General features: G+C 43.1%; 1 protein-coding gene across 8 annotated transcripts in view; it reads left to right on the forward strand.

Annotated features, from left to right (window-relative positions):
• The window catches only part of RAP1GAP (RAP1 GTPase activating protein), a 1,905,843-nt gene that overhangs the window by 1,565,343 nt on the left and 319,344 nt on the right, over positions 1-21,156 (forward strand). For all 8 annotated transcript variants that reach the window (XM_069610366.1, XM_069610364.1, XM_069610368.1 and 5 more), the window contains one exon: positions 4,315-4,350. In XM_069610366.1, coding sequence (XP_069466467.1) covers positions 4,333-4,350 — 18 coding nt within the window. In that variant the 5' untranslated portion in view covers positions 4,315-4,332. The remainder of the gene's footprint in view (positions 1-4,314; positions 4,351-21,156) is intronic.

The following is a 21,156-nucleotide window of genomic DNA, read 5'->3' on the forward strand; positions in this document are numbered from 1 at the left end:
CAGGTGTTCAATCAAAGAACTGTTTTTATGAAAAAGAATGGGAATAGACTGAAAACAATGTTTTTATTGTTATCTTAATAACCTTTTAACCTTTTAGTGAATTATCCCCACACTTCCCAGTTTGTTGGGGCCTGGGACAGCCATTTTTTGGGGTAAATGTAAATGTCATCCAAAGTACCGAAGCAAGTCAAAAGTTGTTGGCATTAGAATTTTGCCACTCTATAATATATATACAAGCAACAAGAACGTTGTAAAATGCGTCATGCTGCCACACTTTTTGGCTTTAAATTTTGGGAATCTCAACGTGATGTTTTAAATTTGTTTCACAAATAAAAATAACATTTTTAACTGATGGACTCCGGCAAATGTTGAGGAAAACAGTCTTCTGGAAGTGCAACTTGAAGTCTGGTCAGTAACGAGGACATGTATATATGAGGTGTGTTTTGCCAACTCCCCCTGATTCACGACATCCTGGCCCTTTTCACAATATTCAGTTAAGATTACTCCCTTTGAAAAAGTTGGCAAGTGTAGTTTTTAACCTATTATTAAACACTACGCAAAAAACAAAATCAACCATTTAGACACACAGACATATTTTCATTCAACCAGGGGAGTCTGCCTTGCTTCACAGTATGAAGCCACTTTGAGGTATATGTTTGAATCTTCAGTGCCACGGTCTTTAAGGTGTTTGTTGCCAACTCCCCACAAATTCAAGATTTGATGGCCCTTTTCACAACAGTCTGTTAAGATTACTACCTATAAAAAAAAGTCAGCAAGCGTTGGAAAGGACATCCATTCGTTTTAACCTGTTATTAAACACAAAACAAAATCAACATATTTCGGATTGCTGTCAATGGTTTAATGAGTTCATCGTATAAAAAGTTCTTTGCGTTTATTTATATATTGCTGTTTGCCTGGTTTGGTGAATTGTAGATATTGTTTGGTGTCAAATGTACTCTGAAGATGACAGTGCAGAGTGAATTTACACCAGGAATTATCTCACAAAAACATTCACTCCTACTGCCATCTTCAGAGTTCATTTGACACCAATTAATTTGACTTCAATCACAAAACAAAACAAAAGCAATATATGAATAAAACACAAGGCCCTTTTAATACGATTAACTCATTAAAACATTATCAGCAATCTGAAACATGTGGGTATGTTAAGATTCCAACAATGTTGATTTTGTTTTTTTCTTTAGTGTAGGTAATAATAGGTTAACACCAATTGCTGGCCTTCCCCAACCATTGCCGGTTTTTTTTTTATAGGTAGGAATCTTAACAGACTATTGTGAAAAGGGCCATCATATCTTGAATCACTGGGGAGTTGTCAAAAACATATCAAATAACATGGTACTAAAGATTCAAACATACACCTCGAGGTGTCTTCTAATTGTGAAGCAATGCAGGTTGGCCTGGTTGACTGAAGATATATCTGTGTGTCTAGATTCTTGGATGGTGGGTAGAGATGACATGAAGCTCAAAGGTTTGCTTTAATTCCCTTACCCGACCACATTGTGCTCCGAAAGGTCGAGTCTAATTGCTGTCTCCAGAAATACTGTTTACGATGGGCTTGCCGAGACTGGCTCTCCTTAATCTGTCATGGAGTTGGCTTTAAGTATGGCTTTTAATGATGGGTTATGAGGGGCAGAAGCTGTAGTGCCCTGGCAGTTGCTAACAGTAGCATTCTGGTTCTTACTCTGACACAGTTGGCCTCATTACGAGCATGGCGGTAGCCGTGCCTGTAAGCCAGGCACGGCTACCGCCATGCTCGCTACCGGCCCCGGCACCCGCGATTGGGCAATAACCGGCCCATTGCGAGTTGAATGGGCCAGTAATTGCCCCTTCGCGCGTGGCGGTATTGCCGGGCTCACAATCCACATTCTGCCCCATAGGGCAGAATGGGGGTGGGGAGTATGGATGCACCGGCACCGTTGATAATGGTGCCGGTGCAATCACAAGTTTTGCTCGCTGGTGCCACACAGCCTTCCAGGTAAGACCTGGTGAGCTGTCAGGAATCCGCAAGCAGAACTCGTAATGCGGCGGGACTGTATGAACGGTGCTGGTGCCTTACCGCTCATACCGTTCCCGCCACATTTATAATGAGGCCCAGTGCATATGTACCTGTCCTGGGGCAAGTGATTGTTGTACAGGGGCCTATGATATGATATGGCATTTATAACGCGCCTATACACAAGTGTTTTGAGGCTGTGACTCTGCAGATGGCAATATCTGGTCATGTGAGGTTGATTCAAGTATAGGAGGACTGTAGCTGGCATATGAGGCTAAATCGCAACCACTGGGTTATGTTGGCATATGAGGTTGTATACCATGAACATGCTTGAACCACATCTGTTGTATATGTTTGAAGGTGTTTCATATATATCTTGTTATTATATACACTTTTACACTGCACATGTCAGAAATGTAAATCTATCTGTGTTTTTCTCTGAAGTGCATAACTCCTGTTTGACTGGTGCTTTTTTCAATTTCTTTGCACTGAAACCCAGTGGACAGTAAGGTGCATATTTGTGACAAAAATGAGAACAATTGAAGTGAACACATTTGAGAAATCGTGTTCTTAAAATCTATGTTCCCTTGGAGAGCCCTATTCCATACAACTGAAAAAAACGATTCTTTCAACTTCCCAAAGCACTCTTGCCAATTGCTCTGAAGATGGTATTTATGCCTGACTGAGAATGTTATGTTACAAATGACCAGTAAATGAATGCATCCTTGTAGGGCACCTTGATGTATGATGGCCTCTCGCATACCCTGGTTGCCCCACTGACCTATCATGGCAGCACCCCTATTAATAAATGGTTGGGAGCAAAACAAGCCTTTTGTCTGGTTGCTTAACATTTTTATGGCATTCATCTGACATTTATTGCAGACTTTTTATACTCCACTCGGGCTATTTCTTATGTCATCTGAGCCAGAAAGTCACATGACATCACCTCCTGTGATATCCTTATGGGAGGCGGGGGTCACACGGTTTCTGATGCAACTCCTGCTACCCTAGGTATTTTATTGGATTGACACCCTGAGACATCTTGTTGGGACCATGTAGGAGGTTAGTGCTTTTGTGGCCTCAAGTGGTGTTGTTTGGTGTGGGGTTATCAGAGCTCGTCTTTTAGGTAAACTGCTGGCTCTTTTCTGTGCAGTGACAAAGCAAAGAATGCTGCTTTACTCTGCCACTGAGGCTGGCCAAAGTGATGGTGGGAGGATGTGAAGGGGTAGGGTGTGACTATGTGCCTGTGCTCTGTCTTGCATTGGTGATGCCCAGGCTGTGGGAGCCCTGCATATCAGATGTGCTTCTGGCTCTTCCTATGTTATAGGTGTTACCATCATGGGGTAAATACCAAAGCCTTAATTACGTTTTGTAGATACGTTAAGAACCTTTTTTTGGAACATTGACAACATTTATCACATTAAAAATAGCGCCATAATCCCCCGTTCCATGGGCTGGAATGGGTGATAATGGCCTGGGTGACCAACGAGGGTCCCGGTTACAGTACCACCCGTTCCAGCCCGCAAAAAGAGTGGTTGTTGCTATTAGCACCTGGGTTTGTATTCTGGAAACCAGGGGTGCTAAGAGCAATGTATTTTGTTTCAATTCATGGATACCGCTGCGATCCGTTCATTGAAACAAAATAATTTCTTAAGATGGCTGCTATGGATCAGGATCTCGGGGCTCCCACTTCCATTTCCATGGCGGCCAGTAGGGACACGGAGCAGCCACAGCGTTGGCGGGCACCGCCGCTGAAGTAATAATGTAAGTGGGGTTGGGGGTGGCAGGGATGGGAAATTAGAAATTAAGGGAAGGGAGGATGGGGAATATGGCAGCGTGGGGAAAGCAGCCATCAGGTTGCTTGGAACGCGGGCTTGCAACAATAGATTCAGTCCGTGAACCAAGCAACCTGATTGGTTGTGTCCCTCGCCCTGGGTGCTAATGTTTCCTAACATCCCACCTCATCCTCCCAGGGAAAACAGTAATGTGTTTCCAGCAGTATCTCTTGTCAATGTTATGCTTCTGAATGCCAGAATCAGAATGGGCCAATGGGAAGCCAGAATATATCCCAACACAGGCACGGGGCTCTGGCATGCCTGTAGGGGTGAGCAAGAGTCAGACTGAATGCAGCGGCTTCTCTGAATAGTCATGCTTCTGAAAGGGGGAGGTACCAGGGGAGCCTTAAATGACCTCCACGTTGACACATCTGAGCCCTAAAAGACTTTAAGAAGCACTGAACTGTTTCTTCACAATGTGGTACATGCAAAATTATAAAACGTCTTTCTCTATTTTGTTTTTAGAGCTCAGACTTGTTTGAAATGATTGAAAAGATGCAGGTAAGTGACTTTGACTGGTTCCGTTGGCAGTTTGTCTATGACTTGTCTAAATGAGAGTGTCCCCCTGTGCACTTTATTTGCCCCCATCAGTTCCAGATTAGAACCTTCCCCGCCCATGAAATATACAGCAGTTATTGCAAGCTGGTGCATGTTTGGCGATGGGCATAAAATATGTGCACAACCTTAGTATGGGCCCCGATGGTCAAGTGATTGGTCAAGTGATCTTTCGTGCCATCCTTTGGCTAGAATTAGTAATAGAATAAATTAATTGCTTTATGTATACTTCTTATAGATGTATTTTATATTGTTGAGTACCTCTTTGAAAATCGCTGAATGGAGCTTCAGAATTTAATCAAAAGGCCGAACACAATCTTCTGTCCATATGTACTAAACTTTAGTTCCCCCGTTTTGTGCTATCCCTTATCAAAGAATCCCTATCGAGGAATGAATGGGAATTGTCAAGAAAGTGACAAATGGTGTCAGGCAATTCACAAAGGTTTCTCTGAAAAAACATGTAAACATCAACAGGCGATCGAAGCCCAAAAAAAAACAGTTTTCTGATGACAAGAATACCCCCCACTTGACAGACTTTACTAAAAGTGATTTGTTGGATAGCCACTCAGCCCTTTTCTTCTTTGAAAAGGTCTCTGTTTCAGAGGTTCTGGAGGTTATCCATAAGCTAAGACCACCTTCTTGTCAAGGGGACATCTTCCCAGCAAAATTATTCAAGGATTTTACAGATACCTAGGCACCCTGGGTAGCACAATTCGTGAATCAATCATTCAAAGAAGCCTATGTTCCTGCAGACTTGAAGGAAGCATTGATCACGCCTCTCATAAAAAAGGAAAACCTTGATCCATCAATTCCTGGCAACTTTAGGCCTATAACGAAAGTACCTTTTTTGCTCAAGATCATCGATAGGATTGCCTATATACAATACCAAAGGTTTGTGGATACAAATGATCTATTGGCTAATGAGCAATCAGGATTTAGGGCTAAGCATGGAACGGAAACCGCTCTCTTGGATCTTCAACCTAACATTGCCAGTATTATTGAACAAAGAAACACTGCCCTACTCATGTTACTTGATCTTTCCTCAGCGTTTGATCTTATTGATCATGATCTTTTGGCCGAGAGATTGAAAACTACTGGTAGATGTTCTCCGTTAGCCATAAACTGTTTTAAATCATTCCTAGGCCCAAGATTGGCCGCAGTTGTAAAGGATAACTTTAGTTCCCTGAAAACATTACTGACCTGCGGTGTCCCACAGGGCTCTTGTTTGTCACCATTGCTATTTAATATATTTTCGAAACTCTTATATGACATGCTTCAAAAGATTGGTGTCCAATTTACAAACCACGCAGATGATACCCAGCTGCTATTTAAACTGTCAGGCTCCTATGAAAAAGATGTGCAAAAAATCAATGAAGTGTTCAATGCTATCCACAAATGTATGGCAAATAACTCTCTTGCGCTCAATGAAGCAAAAACTGAACTCCTAATACTTGGTACACCTCAGAAAATAGGAAAATTAGATCAACAATATTAAAAAAATTAAGATTAATAATAGCTTCATCGAAGTTTCAGAGCATGTTAAGACCTTGGGTATTTTCATGGACTCTCACCTTTCTTACAAGAAACATTTCTCATTTTTAAAATCAACATGTGCCTTTTATACTAATTTTATGGCAAATCCGACCATACTTGACCCAACAAAATTTAGCATTGATTGCTGGAGCAATAATCATTGCAAAACTTGACTATTGCAATAGTCTTCTGATGGGTACGTCTAAAAGCAATTCCAATAAAATGCAGAAAATACAGAATGGTGCAGTTAGGGCTATCTTTGGACTGAATCGACAGGAACAACTCTCAGCAGCCAGAAGGAAACTTCATTGGCTACCAGCCAGCAACGGATACAATTCAAATGTTCAGTTATGATCATCAAGTGCCTTGCTGGTACTGCTCCCACCTATCTTGCTAAAAAATGTACTATGGCCCCCGTCCGAAGAAACCTTTGTTCCAATGATAAGCATAAACTTCAGCAACCACGTAAAACTCTAGAAAGAGTAGGTGGTACTAATATTGCTCAGTGGGCTCCTGCGATATGGAACTCAACACCGGTTCAGATTAAAAACAGTGTGTCTCTTACCATATTTAATAAAATGCTTAAGACATACTTGTTTGATGAAGGAGAACCTTAAGTCATCATTCTGTTAGCTTCTCCTCGGCTTGAGATATGTTTTCTGTTGTCCGTCTATGTGAGTGCTTAGAGGCCTATGGGCGATTGGGCGCTATACAAAAAATAATATAGATAGATAGATAGATAGATAGATAGATAGATAGATAGATAGATAGATAGATAGATAGATAGATAGATAGATAGATAGATAGATATTAACACTTTTGGCACCCTGACCCATTACTTGGCGACATCTCTTCATCAAGTCTCGGAATGTGCCCATCACTTGGCCTAAGTAAATAGTTTTAGGCAATTTCTAACTATGTAGATTAATTACGAAATTGAATCTGCCCTTTCGCCTTACATAGCTATTCACAACACGCAATGAAGAGACACAATGTTCGTTGCTTTCATTGTGTTACGCATGTCCCTGAAAATGCTGGGCATAGTGGTGCTCAATTGACACCCCCAATATTTAAACATACAAATATTTTTTTTTTCACATGATATGATATTGCATTTATAACGTGCCTGTACAAAAGTGTTGAAACATATTTGTACAAAATACAGAAAGATAAATATAACATCTAATGGCACAAACATCTATATTACAGACATGCGTACTAGCCATGATATCCTTTTGAAAAGACCCTTATCCTTCCCAAACTACTGTCAACTAGCTACGACTATATGCCCTCACTCGTTACCAGTCAGTCACTGAGCATGAAAAAATGTTGAAGACCAAAATCCCGAATTTCGAGATGCACAGTACCCCACAAGTCTATGTAGTGGGGGTGGGGGGTTAGGGTTATAAAAATATACAGTGATTATGGAGAGGTGCAGGGGGTCTCCCCTGCATATAATTGCGAGGAAATATTAGTAGAAAAAATAGGTTTTTTTTTTTTGTTTTTTAGAAGTGATCACATCGGTCCCCCTCATTCTACTGGCTCATCTTCTTCCACACTATGGTCGTTCCAATGAAAAGCCTTTAAATTAACAGCTCGTCTAAGTCAGGCCTGTGAAATATATGTTTATTCCACCATCACACCATACCTTTTACTTGCATACAGGGTTATTCTTTTTGTTCTTTGAAACACTACATGGAACAATTGGATTTTTCAAGACATATGTTCTCACCTGAAAAAATTACACATTGACATGCATAATTTACATCAATCATGAAACTACATTATACTTGTATGATGTCACATGATATGATATGATGTGGCATTTATAACGTGCCTGTACACAAGTATTTCAAGTGTATGCTAGCGGACACACTAACACATACCCCAGGCTTCACAGACAGGACAAATTCCAGGTTATTCGTATCAAAACTTACCTCACCTTAGCTGCAACAATAAAGCCATCGTTTCAAGAATAAAGGTGTTTTTGCCCTGTTTTACTCTTTGCTTTTGCACTCTGTGTGGCAAAAGTTGACAATTGCAGGCAGGGGAAGAACAGTGCATAAGTGCATGCATTGGTGCTCCCCCGGAATGCATTTTGCACATGTTATAATATGATCCCCCAAATGTTTACCTGCTTCTTTAAACACATCACATCTCCAAATTGTCTTTTTCCTCTGATACTATCCATGGCAAGTGGGGCATTCTGGCCATCTGTCCACAGAACACAGAGGGAAAGGGCTTTCTAGAGTAGAATGATGATCAAACCCAGACAGTATCATGGGGTGAAGCGCTTTTGGGGTGAAGTGTTTATCAAACAGGATTAAGATTGTTTGGTAAGCACTGTTTGTCATGTTGTGATAGAGCTGCTTTATTGTGCAATGTTTGTGAATAAGGATTATGACAGTTTTGTTAGAGATCTGGGATAGAATCCGATTGGGTAAGAGAAGGCATAGGAATAGTTTGAGGGCAACTATTGAATATTATGGTTGGTGTTATTTTGATGTGTAGTTTTTGTAACGTAGGGTTAGGGTTGTTTTTGACATGAAATATGGGTCAAATTGGGTTAGGGTTATGTTGGGGGTGGTACGTATGTGCATTAGGATTAGAGATGTTTTAGTGGGCATTTTGGTTGTTTTAATGTGCCGTGCTCGTCAATTAGGTTTAGAGATCTTATGATGTGCACTGTTTTCATGTAGGGGTTGGGTTGTTTGGTGTTTGCCAATTAGGATTGATTGTGTTTTGGTGTGCAATGTTTAATTTCTTGGTAAGGTTGGGATTGGTCTGTTATAGTTTATTTTGAAATATTTGGGTAGGTTTAGAGATAGTCTGGTGTGCAATCTGACTAGTAAGGGGGAGTTTGGGTGTGCATTGTTTGTCAAGTCAATTCAGGGCTGTTTTGGTGTGCACCATTTGCTATTTATGTTGGGGTGGATTCGGTTTACAGTGTTTGTCATATGCAGTAGGGTCTGGATAAATTTGGTGTGAAACTTTGGTCATTTACAGTTTACTTTTGGTGTTCTGTGTGGGTCAAGTAGGTATATGGTTCTTTTGGTGTGTACTATCTCTTATGTAGATATGGGTGCCAACATAGCGGGCTCCGTACAGGTTTGACGGCATCCTGGTGGTAAATCCACCAGGATACCAACAAACTGAAATACTGATACCAGCACTTGGTCTGGCTGTATTACCCCAGGATTACGAGTGTCGGATGGAAATCCCCATTCAATGGTGTCCCATTGGACTTCATGGGGGATTTTGCTGGTATTACTGGTCATACCGGTGCCAGTAATACTGGTGGTTCTAGCTGGTAAGGTGCCTGACTTACCTCCAGCTTTTAGCTAGAGGTAATCTGACTCACCTCTAGTTCTTAGCTGGAGGTAATTCAGGCACCTCATTGGCAAACATGTAGTTTTGGCCGGTGCGGAAATGTGCCGGTATACAATTCTGCACCGGTCAAATTATAATTTGGCCCCATATGCACTGTAGTTCTGAAAATGACATGCATGTATCTTTCTTTGCAGAATTATCTTCTGCATGGCTATTTGCTAATTTCCTTATACAACAGAAATGTTTTGGTCTTCAAGGAGCTCCCTGGTCAGATCTGTAAAGGTCATTCATATGATGTAATTGGTGCTAGTGACATCTAGCTAGTGTTCACTGGAACCGGGAGCGAAATTTTCAACATTGGTCATCGACCTGGATCAATTTGCATTCTGTCGAGCAAGGCCTGCAAATCGTGTTCCAGTCAGCAAGGTGCTTCTCTTTGTGTAACTTTAACCTTGCCGGCATCTACGAGAGCAGTGTAATATTACATTTGTCCCAGTTGAATTTATGTCTGGTAGCCTTCAGAATGACTCAATTATTTCCGAAAAGCTTCTTCACAGAGGTCTCCAGGGCTCGTATTAATAAGGGGCTATTGGGATATAAAAAGCATTTTTTCTCTTCAGTTTTATGGGCTGAGGATCCACAGAGAGAAGGAATATAAGTGCTGATAGAGGGCAACACCTCCTTGTCATTTCCAGGAGCCTGAAAGGTGGCGTGGGAAATCTATTCGCCGTGAACGAGGATGACGCAGAGCTATAAAGCGAGCATCTTGAAATAAGAATATCCCGAGGTCTTCATCGACCTCTATCCCTTGGCTGCCATCTTCTGCCACTTGCTCTAGAAACAGTGCTTCATTCCCACTTTATTATCCGGCGTCCTTAATGGAAGTCACCATCTCATAGTATAAAATATTGCAGGCACTAAAATAACATAATAAAGAGTAAAACAAGTCATAAGTGATTAGCTCATAATCACAGCTTCAAGTGTATATAAATGTGAGCTACGTTCAGTGTTTTCAACTTATTCTTAAAATGTTGGATTGAAGGCACATATAAGGCAGGGGAGGTGGACTGTACAGGAAAGAGGAAGCTGGCTGTGGCTTTAAAATGTGCACGATAAAGGGGAATGCTGCCTGCGGAACAATGACGAGAGCAGAGGGGAGGTAGTGGAATTCAGATTGTAGACTGGCAGGGCTGGAGAATGCAGAGCACTGGAAAGCAGTATCAAACAGGGAATTGTCTGCAAGTAAATTCAGGAGCTGGTTCAATTTCTGATTCAGGGTCAATACGGGAGCAGGCTCCGTTGCTGATTCAGGAATCTAAAGCACGGTTCTAGGAGTTGGGACCATCAATAGAGCCTGTAGATGTGGAAGGGCGGAATAGCAACAGTTGTGAGGCCCTGTAGTCACCCATGGCATCTTCTCTTTTTACAGGAGAAGGAGAGAAGGCTACTCCAGTGAGTGTGCACAGGTATGTGTCTTGGCATCTATTGGAAACACTAATCCTTCATGTACGCCCATTGAGCAGAGGGAAACCCGGAGTCTGGATACCCAGCACCATTTTGAATCTCACTCCTTAATCTGTGTTTGCCATGCTCACGGCCACCCTAATCATTTGGTTTATTGCATAATGCTCCACCTCCAAAATGGTCTGAAACGTCTGACCACAGACTAGAACGGGTAACTGGAAAGCAGACGGGAACAACAAGGTCTGGAGTGGCAAGTGGGAAATGTTCAGCCGTCACTTTCCACACACACATATCCGAACCAGGTGATTCAGGGCTAGTTATTCTCATGGAGAGTGGCACCGAGAATAGAATACTCTGCTAGGAAGGAAATAGATGTATCAAAGGGGTTAGTACCCATCGTAGAACTCGGAGACCAAAGAGCTAATCCCACTCTCACACTTGGGCAAATGATGTTATAGCGGGCAAACCTATGTATCTCCATGTGGTGTTTCAAAGCAGCTTTCTGAACATGGTAGCAGTAATCTAGACTAAGAAAGCACTAGCACTGGACTTCAACCAAATCATGCAGGAGCAATCCTAGACACAGAAGGAACACTTTGAATGGATTGTGTCCCTCAACATATGCCTCATCTTTGTTATATCCAAGTCTGCTTGCAGTTTGCTTCAGAATTGTTTTTTCATAGGGTTGTGCAGTGTGGAGTCATGCCTTGATGTCGATGCTGGTATATGAAGCACGCATGTTGACTGTTACCTCAGTTGTTTTTTCTGCATCCTAGCATGCTTCGGAGCGATCGCCTGCACAGAATTTCAGTTGCGTTTCACTTCCGAAACATGTCGATCCGATATTTACTCCACAACACCGACAACCTGATTCATTTAGTGTGCAGACTGTGGGGCAGGAATGTCCATTACAGGCCCCAACCATGTCTGTCTGTAGTGTTTGTGGATAGGTGACAGGGTGGATGACTGTGGCTTGTATAAATCCATGACAGTCAAGGCCTTGCATGAAAGGAAGGGGAAGCTTGAAGCAGGTAAAGAGGAAAATCGTCCTCCGACTCGAGGGATGTATACCTCGAGAAAAAGCATCCTAAACACCAGAGATGCTCGAGATCAAGGTCACCAGGCTTGTCATCTTAGTCTTACAAAAAGAGCAAGAGGCGACGACATCGAGCATCGTTGTCTTCTTCCTCCTCTCCTGATGAAGTGTCTTTCCCTAAAATATCTCGGACTCCTGCAGAATGGGAAGATTTACACCTAAAAATGCTTGTAATCTTTCAGTGAAACACTTGTGCTGTGGCGCGTTACAAATACCATATCATATCATATCAGAGACAGGCTCCTCCTAGATCCCCTCTCAAGGAGTCAGAGAAATCAAGTCACCCCTCTGCATCTAAAAAGACAATTAGGCACTCTCGTGTGTCTCCTTCCTGTGTGTCCCAGAGCCCGGGAAGAGAGGCTCCTTGACACAAGTCGATGAAATCTTCTTCGACACATAAGATAAAATCGCCATCTTCCTCCTCGAAGGAAAATAATTCAAGGCCTTCATCTCCGATCTCGAAGCTTTCATTAAAGTTGTTGAAGCCGTTGAGTACTTCACCTGAACCATTGAGGCACATAATCAAATTGAAGCCACAGAAGCATTTAAAGCCTTCAGCTCATTCACTGACCGCTTCTCAGAAGTCGGTGAGACCCCCAGTGCCCTCAACGCCATCAGGGCATTCTGTGCCTTCGAAGACTTTAAAACCGGCTATTGACTTGACAAAGTCTTTCAAACCCCCACCTCAACCAGATTTCTTTAGGTCTATGGGGTCCATCTTCGAGAAGGAAGACCAAGCTCAGTTTGGGTATGAGTTTGGAATACCCAATGTCCCAGAGGAGCTTATATCTCCAGAATCTAAAATGCAAGATCTTGTGGAAGCACTAAAAGAGACCAGCATTTGGGAGACATCTCCTGAAACCGACTTTGGGAACACAGAGGTGGATGGATATGCAGATCCATCCTATAGATCAGTAATCAGTAAAGTTTCTGAATATCTATGGTGGTCAAAACCCACTGCAATTATGGATACTTATGACCTCACTGATATTTTATATAGTGGACCAGTGCTGTAGGACTGCTGTATTACCTTTTCACACCACTTTAAGAGTGAGGGTAATGGAAAATTGGCTGAAGCCAGATTCAATTGCTCCTGTTAATAAGCTGTTGACAAAGAAGTACAGGACAGCTTCAATAGACCCTCCCTTCCTCAGCAGGCACCCAACACCAGAAACCTTGGGGTTCAGGCAGCAACAATATCTTCTAGGTCCTCAGTTTACCCTTCAACTTCTGCGGACAAGGATGAAAGGAAGGTTGATTCATTGGGGAAGAGAATGTTCAGTGCTGGAAGGATGGCACTGAAATCGGGCAGTTCTACAAGTGCTGTAGCGAAGTACACACATCCCCTTTGGGGAGTGGCTACCCGTGCAGCAGACCATATACTGGAGGGAGAAGAAAGAGATAGGTTTTTAAACCTAATCCAAGATGGAAAGGATGCCATGAGGCAATCTTTACAATCTAGTCTGGATACTGTGGCTTCCGTGAGTAGATCTATGGCTGCCAGTACTGTTTTGAGATGCATGGCATGACTAAGGAGGTCAGGGTTTCCGCAGATGTCCAAGCACGTTTGCTGGACATGCCCTTTGATGAAATGTATCTTTTTGGTGAAAAGATGCTGCAGGCTTCAAGAGCAGCAGCTAAATCTTTAGGGCTGGAAATCAGACAGTGCATCCCTCAGGACAAGGGTGGAGGAGGACACCCTTTTCGTTCCTATTCTTCCATCTCTAGAAGACGAGGACAGTTTTCAAAAAGGGGTCAGAGAAGGGCTCCTCGTGGAGCCAGAGACAGAGTGGGTAGAACACCCCAGGCAACACCCACTGAATTACCCTCAGCTGAAAATGGAGCAGCAAAATAACTCTCACCCACAATTCTGTGATAGGAGGCAAACTGTCACAACATCTCCAGAGGTGGTGAAGCATAACTTCGGATGTACAGGTGCTACAAACGGTAGCCAATGGTTACTGCCTCCCATTCTTAATGAAATTCCTGAATTGCCCCCCAAAAGCCAAATCTAGGTTCCAGATCTGCTCCTCCAATAGGAGATTCTCACCATGTTGAAGAAAAGTGCAATAGAGCTGGTACCTGCAGCGGAGGGAAACCAGGGTTGGTACTCTCCCTATTTCCTAATCCCCAAGAAGGACGGAGGAGTGCAACCCATCTTGGATTTGAGATGCTTGAACAAGTTCTTCAGGAAGGACAAGTTCAAGATGGTAACTCTTTTATAGATCCTTCAGGCCCTTCGACTTTGGGATTGGTTGGTATCATTGGACCTTCAGGATGCTTACTTGTATGTGCCCATACATCAGAAGCACCGAAAGTACCTGAGGATTGTGGTGGGCAGTTCTCATTGTCAGTTTTGGGTAATGTCATTTGAGCTCACTCAGCCCTGAGGGTCTTCACCAAGCTTATGGCAGTGGTGGCAGCAAGTCTAAGGAGAGAGGGGATTCACATCTACGCCTACCTGGATGACTGGTTAATCAGGGCTTGTTCTCTAGAACAGTCTCAGAGTCAACTTATTTGCACCTGCCACTATCCACAAGCTCAGTTTCTCCTTGCACTTCAAGAAGTCCCACTTGCCACATTCCCAGAAGCTTCAATTTATTGGAGCAGACCTGGATTCAGCCTCTGGAAAAGCTTCACCACCCGAAATGAAGTCTCTTCATCTCTCGTAGATGGTCCAAAAATGTCAGAGTGCCCAACATCTCCCAGCCTTCGACTTCCTAAGGTTGCTCGGCCTCATTGCATCCTGCATTTTACTGGTGCCAGAAGCCCATCTGAGAATGAGATCCCTTCAGTTGATTCTCAGATCCCAATCGTCTTAATTCTCCGGCAGAATGACAGACCTTCTTCGGGTCCCGACAAAGGTCACTCAGGATATCCTGTAGTGGGCCAGCCAAAAGAATGTGATGAGAGGAGAACACTTTTGGCAACAATGGCCGGAAATGACAATTGTGATGGATGCCTCCCTTACAGGATGGCGTGTGCACAAGAAAGATCTTTCAGTAAGTGGACACTGGTCTCACTCCGAGTCCAGACTCCATATCAACGTTTTGGAGCTGAGGACAATCAGGCTAGCGCTGATGGCCTTCCTGCCGTCAATACAGGGTAGAAGTGTTCTGATAATGACGGACAACACAGTGGCCATGGACTACCTCAACAAGAGAGGGGGAGTAGTTTCACTGCCCCTGTGCAGAGACGCAATGCAGCTCTGGTTCTGGGTACTGAGATAAGGAATCACTCTTCTGGCAGTCCATCTATCCAGAGAAGAAAACACAGCAGCGGATGCTCTGAGCAGGCAGAGTATGATCTCCCACGAGTGGGAGCTAGCCCAGGAAGTCCTTTTGGAAATCTTTGCCCTTTGGGGAACCACTCAAGTGGATCTGTTTGCTACCAGTGTGAACAGGAAGTTGGAGCAGTTCTGCTCCAGGTAATTTCCCCCAAGAGGAGCTCTAGGGGACGCATTCATAGTAAACTGGGAGTTTCCACTGGTATACGTGTTTCCTGCAGTCCCCATCATTCCTCACGTAATAAGGAGGTTGGGGAAGTTTAGGAAAACCATGATCCGGATTACTCCAGGTTGGGCCAGGAGAACGTGGTATCCAGACCTTCTAGAGATGGCCATCTGCCCTCCAATAGATCTTCCCCAAAGAGAAGACCTACTCTCACAAGATGGAGGTCACATTCTTCACCCAGAAATCAGGACTCTCAACCTTCACGCCTGGTTTCTGAGAGGGAGGGTGGGATACAAAGATTGGGACCTTCTGGAAGATGTGATGGAGGTGTTGTGTTCAGCTCGAAGGCCTATACCGCCGGAACATGTTTCTCAGCTGATGCAGGGAAAAGAAAGTTGATCCTTTCACATGTAAACTTCCCATAGTTCTATCTTTTCTGCTTCACTTGACCCACTCAGGGTTACAAGTGGCCTCAGTGAAGGGCTACTTAGCGGCACTGTCCATGTTTAAGAGATCTCCTGATGAGGGATCGTTTTTTAAGGTGCTAATTGTAATATGATTTCTTAAGGGTCTAACAAATGTGTTCCCCCCTACTCCTTTTATAGTGCCCATATGGGACTTAGTATTTAAATGTTTTATGGGAGCTCCTTTTGAGCCCTTACATTCATGCCCATTGAGGATGCTTGCAACAAAGAGTGACTTTTGGTAGCTATCACGTCCGCCCACAGGGTAAGTGTGCTACAAGCCCTGTTTCAAAGCCTCCTTTCATGTCCTTTTTCAAGGGCAAAGTAGTTTTAAGAGTTTGCACATCTTATATTCTGAAAGTATTGTCATAGTTTCACCTTTCACAACATATGGTCTTACCGACTTTTTACTCTCCTCCTCACCCATCAAAAGAGGAGGAGAGACTCCATCCTCTGGACTGTAGAAGAGTGTTAAGTTACTATATTTCACGGACAGCAAATGTTCTTCAGGATGACCAGCTTTTTGTTGGATATGCTGGACAAAGATTTGGTTTAGCAGTCACAAAACAAACAATTTTCAGATGGATTGTCATGTGTATAACAGAATGCTACTCTCTGGCAGGAAAAGATTCACCCAAAAGTTTGAGGGTGCATTCCAATAGAGGGGTGGCTGCTTTCTCGGCTCTAGAAAGAGGAGTGCCAGTGCAGGATATCTGCAGAGGGGCAACCTGGTTGTCCCTTCACAGTTTCAGCAGATTTTACAGCCTAGACTCTTTATCAGGAGGGGAGGCCAAATCTGGCAAAGCTGTCCTCCATAACATGAATAAATAGAAATTCTCAGCACCCTCCTCCTCACACAAACTGCTATGGGAGTGTATCAAAGATGAGGAATACGTGGGAGGACACAATCCATTCGAAGAACAAGTTACTTCCCTTTGTTAATGTTCTTTCAACTGGTTGTTCTTCCCATGTATTCCTCGTCGCTTTCCCATCCTTTACCTCTTAATTGCCAAGAATTTCTGTGTTTTACACCTTCCTTTCTCGCAAAATCAATAACGTCTCCACCTATGGCAAAGCATACAAATTAAAGGGAAAAAAACAGAACTGAGATAATGATCACTGCGCAAGCTTCATACACCAGCATCGATGTCACGGCAGGGGACGCTACACGGGCTGTCGAGAGCCCTGACTTGACACTGCACATGCTCGACACTATGAAGAAGAAAACATCCGAAGCAAGCTGCAAGCAGACTTGGATAGATCAAAGATGAGGCATACGTGGGAGGAACATCCAGTTGAAAGAACATTACCAAAGGTAAGTAACTTGTTTGTCTTACCATTAGGTAGCAGGTGAATGCAATAATCTTATTCTGAAGGTGTGTGGGAGATCCAATTAAATATGCAGTTTAGTTGAAGACAATAAATAAACAAAAGAGGAGGCACTAATATTCAAAAGTAATGTTTGATAAGCTACTCAGGAAAATCCAACCGGAATACTTACAACACCTCTAATTGTATATTAAATATGCACCTTTAAAGAAACATCTCCTGCATCATTTGTACATCAAGTAACACTGTCTAGAAAAAAACGAGATAATTGAAAACATATACCAAGCATGTGCAATGGACAAGTAACCCAGTAATTGTTGAAGAGAAAAAGTTTCCATCTGAACATTAATGAAGAGACTAGGATCTGCTTAGAGAATTAAGCAGACTGAGGAGGAACATAGGGTGACAGATTCAATGTGTCCCCAGGGAAGAATGCTATGTTCAGAGCCCTGAGACAGGCAGAGGGCCGAGAATCTGACTCTTTGGGTACAAGTAGGTTTGATCAAGGAGTCACGCTCTGGAATCAATGTAGCTTCACCACCTATCTTTTAGAAGAAGTATTCCTTGCAAAATCCAAAAGACTATGCATAACATTGCCTTTGGCGATTTGTCTACACTAAGATGTTTTGTACTCGTTACTTGAAGTGTCTGGATTGCTTAGAAGTGGTAGGGATGCAGACTACCTTAACTAAGAGCAAGTCAAAGTGCTTTAAGTCTGAAGCAGGAATCACCTGTCATAGTCCCTCAGTGTAACCATACAAAGACAGTCCCCTTGCCAACACTGATTACTTCTTCTCCTCCAATCAATATCTCAGAATTATCTTCAGAGAAATGGCACTGCACCCACACTGGCTCCCAGCTCATAAAACATGGAATGCTGTCAGAATGACCTTTCCTAATTCATGGAAACTGTTACTGGGGAACCAATTGTACTCCCAAGATCATTCCATTGATATTGTATCCATTAAATCTGTATTCTCCTGGCAAGAGCTATACTCTAGAATTATATGGACTCCCTGGACATAAGCAGTCTCTTCTCTTGAAACACACTGTTACAAACTAATATAGTTCAAAGCTCTACTAATCACAAGAAGGGCCAGGCCTGGGCTACCGGGAGCCGGCTATAAGCTCCACAATTTATCAACACAGCAATGGGCAGGTAACCAACACACATCTCTTATCTTACACACGTCCAGAGCACCACTACTTCTTTCAAAGGAGATAGGGAAAAGCTCAATCCCCCTTAGAGGCTTCTACCCCTATCACTAGGGAACAGTGGTGAGCCATCTATCTATGATGTTGGATAGAAAAAGGAGGAGTAGAGAGAGGACACGATACCTACACCTCTCATAAAGTCGTAGTGCACTTCTTTCATTCTATTTTTACTGTATTCATTTTTCTTATTTGATATGTTTTTCTTAATTTACTTCTAGAATATATCAAACTTCAGCCAATTCTATCAACCTTCCAGTCTATCTCAGTCAGCGGCTAGAAGTAGGAAGATCATATGATGACTGTGTTACACAACATAAAAAACTGCAAAAAGGACTAAAGTGAAAAGCGGAAATAACTAAACCTCAAAAATGGGCAAATCCTCAACAAGACAAATTACCTTTATTTACTCCCATGTGTGTTACCCTCTGGGGTAAGTAGGACCAAAAACAAAATGGTCATTCATTTCTTACAATAATGAAAATGAAGAATTCAGGTTAACCTTCCGATTTTGAATATCCCCTGTTTTGGGGTCGACCAGCTTCAGCGACGTCTATCTATTGCTAGTCGCTTTCTTCAGGACCAAATTGACAAAGTAAATCCAACATTGGCTGGTTTCAACTTGTATTTTTACCTTAAATGCTAAATAAACAGCCATTGAATGCATGATGTGTGCTGTGGATGAATGGTGTGAAAGCAAGGATGGTTCATGGAAAAACGAAGATTTTAAATGGACGGTCAAAGTGAGAAGAGTCCAGACACATAACCACACCATATGCAGCTGGGAAGAGTTTCAAACCTCTTAAAACTCTGTTTATTTGCTGTTCTGGTGAGCAGAAAGGCACTACACTGGCATGTGTTATCTGAAAGAATCTGCACCGGCTAGCGAAAATATCGGTGAGCTTGAATGACAAATGACAGCTCACTATCGTGATGAATCTCATCCTAGAAATCCCCTGTATGAGTGATATTTTTCCAGTAAGTGTAGATATGCACTGGACTAATATCTGCCCTGTATAATGATAATGATAATGATGTGTTATTTATATAGCGCCTATGTAGTGAATGGGGTTCACTCGGAGCAAAAGTTGTAAAATCGGTATTCAGTGAAGTTACCAAAACCTCTTTACCGAAAACGGTAATACCAAAACAACTTTTCCGAATTTGTTTTTTGTATTTTTTTTAAACAGATGGGTAGTGGGGTAAAGGGGTAAAATGGGTAGAGAGGTGATAGAAACAGGGAAAACAGGTGGCTTCGGGGGGCCGCCCCCAAAAACAAAATACTGACAATTATTTTCGGTAACATTTGTTCAGTATTACCGTTTTAGGTAACAGAGGATTTGGTAAGATCACACGTAACCGTACACTCTCGAGTAGTTTGGAGCGGTTCAGCTCTCATTTGCGAGAAGCTGAAAACGGTCTTTCATATTATTATCTGGTGAGGGGGATGTGGCGGCCTCCCAGCCAACATCCCCCTTGCCAGGCTTGGGCTTGTAACGTATGCTCCTCTGCTCGGGTTATATTGCTTAAATGTTAAAGCAAGCAATAGTCCTCCATTAAAAGCCATTGGAAGCTCCTCTGCCTGCCTACACAATGAATGTATTTTATCAGAAGGAGGATATATCAAAGAAGAGATTATCCTGCACTTTGAAATTAATTTCAGGGATTTCATTTGTAAGATGTTAGATATTTAACATAAACATTTGTAGCTAAAATAGATACAATATGGCACTCCCTTATCTGGATTGCCATCAATGAATTGCATTTCACAAGAAGTCTAATGGGCATGTCCCACATCAACCCTGCATCCCTTTTCCTAGTCCCAGTCCCATATTACCCGAGCCACACTCTTCCTCATGCCAGTTCCTCATTATCCCCTCCTTAGTCTTCCTTGTCATAGTATCACTTTACCCAAGCCTCACTCTTCCTCATTCCACTATTCAAGTACTGCATCACACTCTATTAACCCCATCTCACTCTTCCTTGCCCCATTACCCCTACATTTTTCTTCATCCGATTACCCGGTTGTCCCTGCTTCCCTCTTTCTTGTGATTGTACCCCATTAGTCATGCCTTGCATTACCTCATCTAACATTTTCTCTTCCCAGTACCCAAATACCCTGCCTCATTAGCAACACCTCACTATTTCTTACCCTAATCAGCCATAACCCCACCTCACTGTTCCTCATCCGAGTACTCTATTACTCCACCTCACTCTTTCTCATCCCAATACCCTATAACTGCCAATTCACTCTTCCGCGTTCCAGTCTCCCTGATACAAATCCCACATTACACCCACCTCACTCTTCCTCCTCGCCCTGTCCTCCATTACCCCACCTCAGTCTTTCTTGTCCCAGTCCCCCATTTCCCCACTGTACTCACCTTGCTCTAGTCCCCATTACCCCACCTCACTTTTCCTCATCTCAGTCCTCCAATACCCACACCTCACTCTTCATCATCCTCCATTACGGCCACCTCACCCCTCCCGAGTCCCAGTGTCCCATTATGCCCACCTCGATCTTCCTCGTTCAAGTCTCCTATTGCCCTCACCTCACTCTTCTTTGCCCCAGACCCCCATCACGCCCACCTCGGTCTCCATTATCCTCGCTCTTCCTTGTGCCAGTCCCCCATCACGCCCACCTCAATCTTCCCTGCCCCCATACCCCATTACCCCACCCTAATCTTACTTGTCACAGTCCCCCCATTACCTCACCTCACTGTTCCTCCACCCAGTCGCCTATGGCCCCACATCATTCTTCCTTGTCCAAGTGCCCCATTACCCCCACCTTACTCTACCTCATCTCAGTCCCCATTACCTCCACCTCATTCTCCCTCCATCCAGTCACCAATTACCCCAGATCACTCTTCCTCAT

Source organism: Ambystoma mexicanum, chromosome 8 (genome assembly GCF_040938575.1).
Source record: "Ambystoma mexicanum isolate Mex_15411 chromosome 8, UKY_AmexF1_1, whole genome shotgun sequence".
NCBI classification, from domain to species: domain Eukaryota; kingdom Metazoa; phylum Chordata; class Amphibia; order Caudata; family Ambystomatidae; genus Ambystoma; species Ambystoma mexicanum.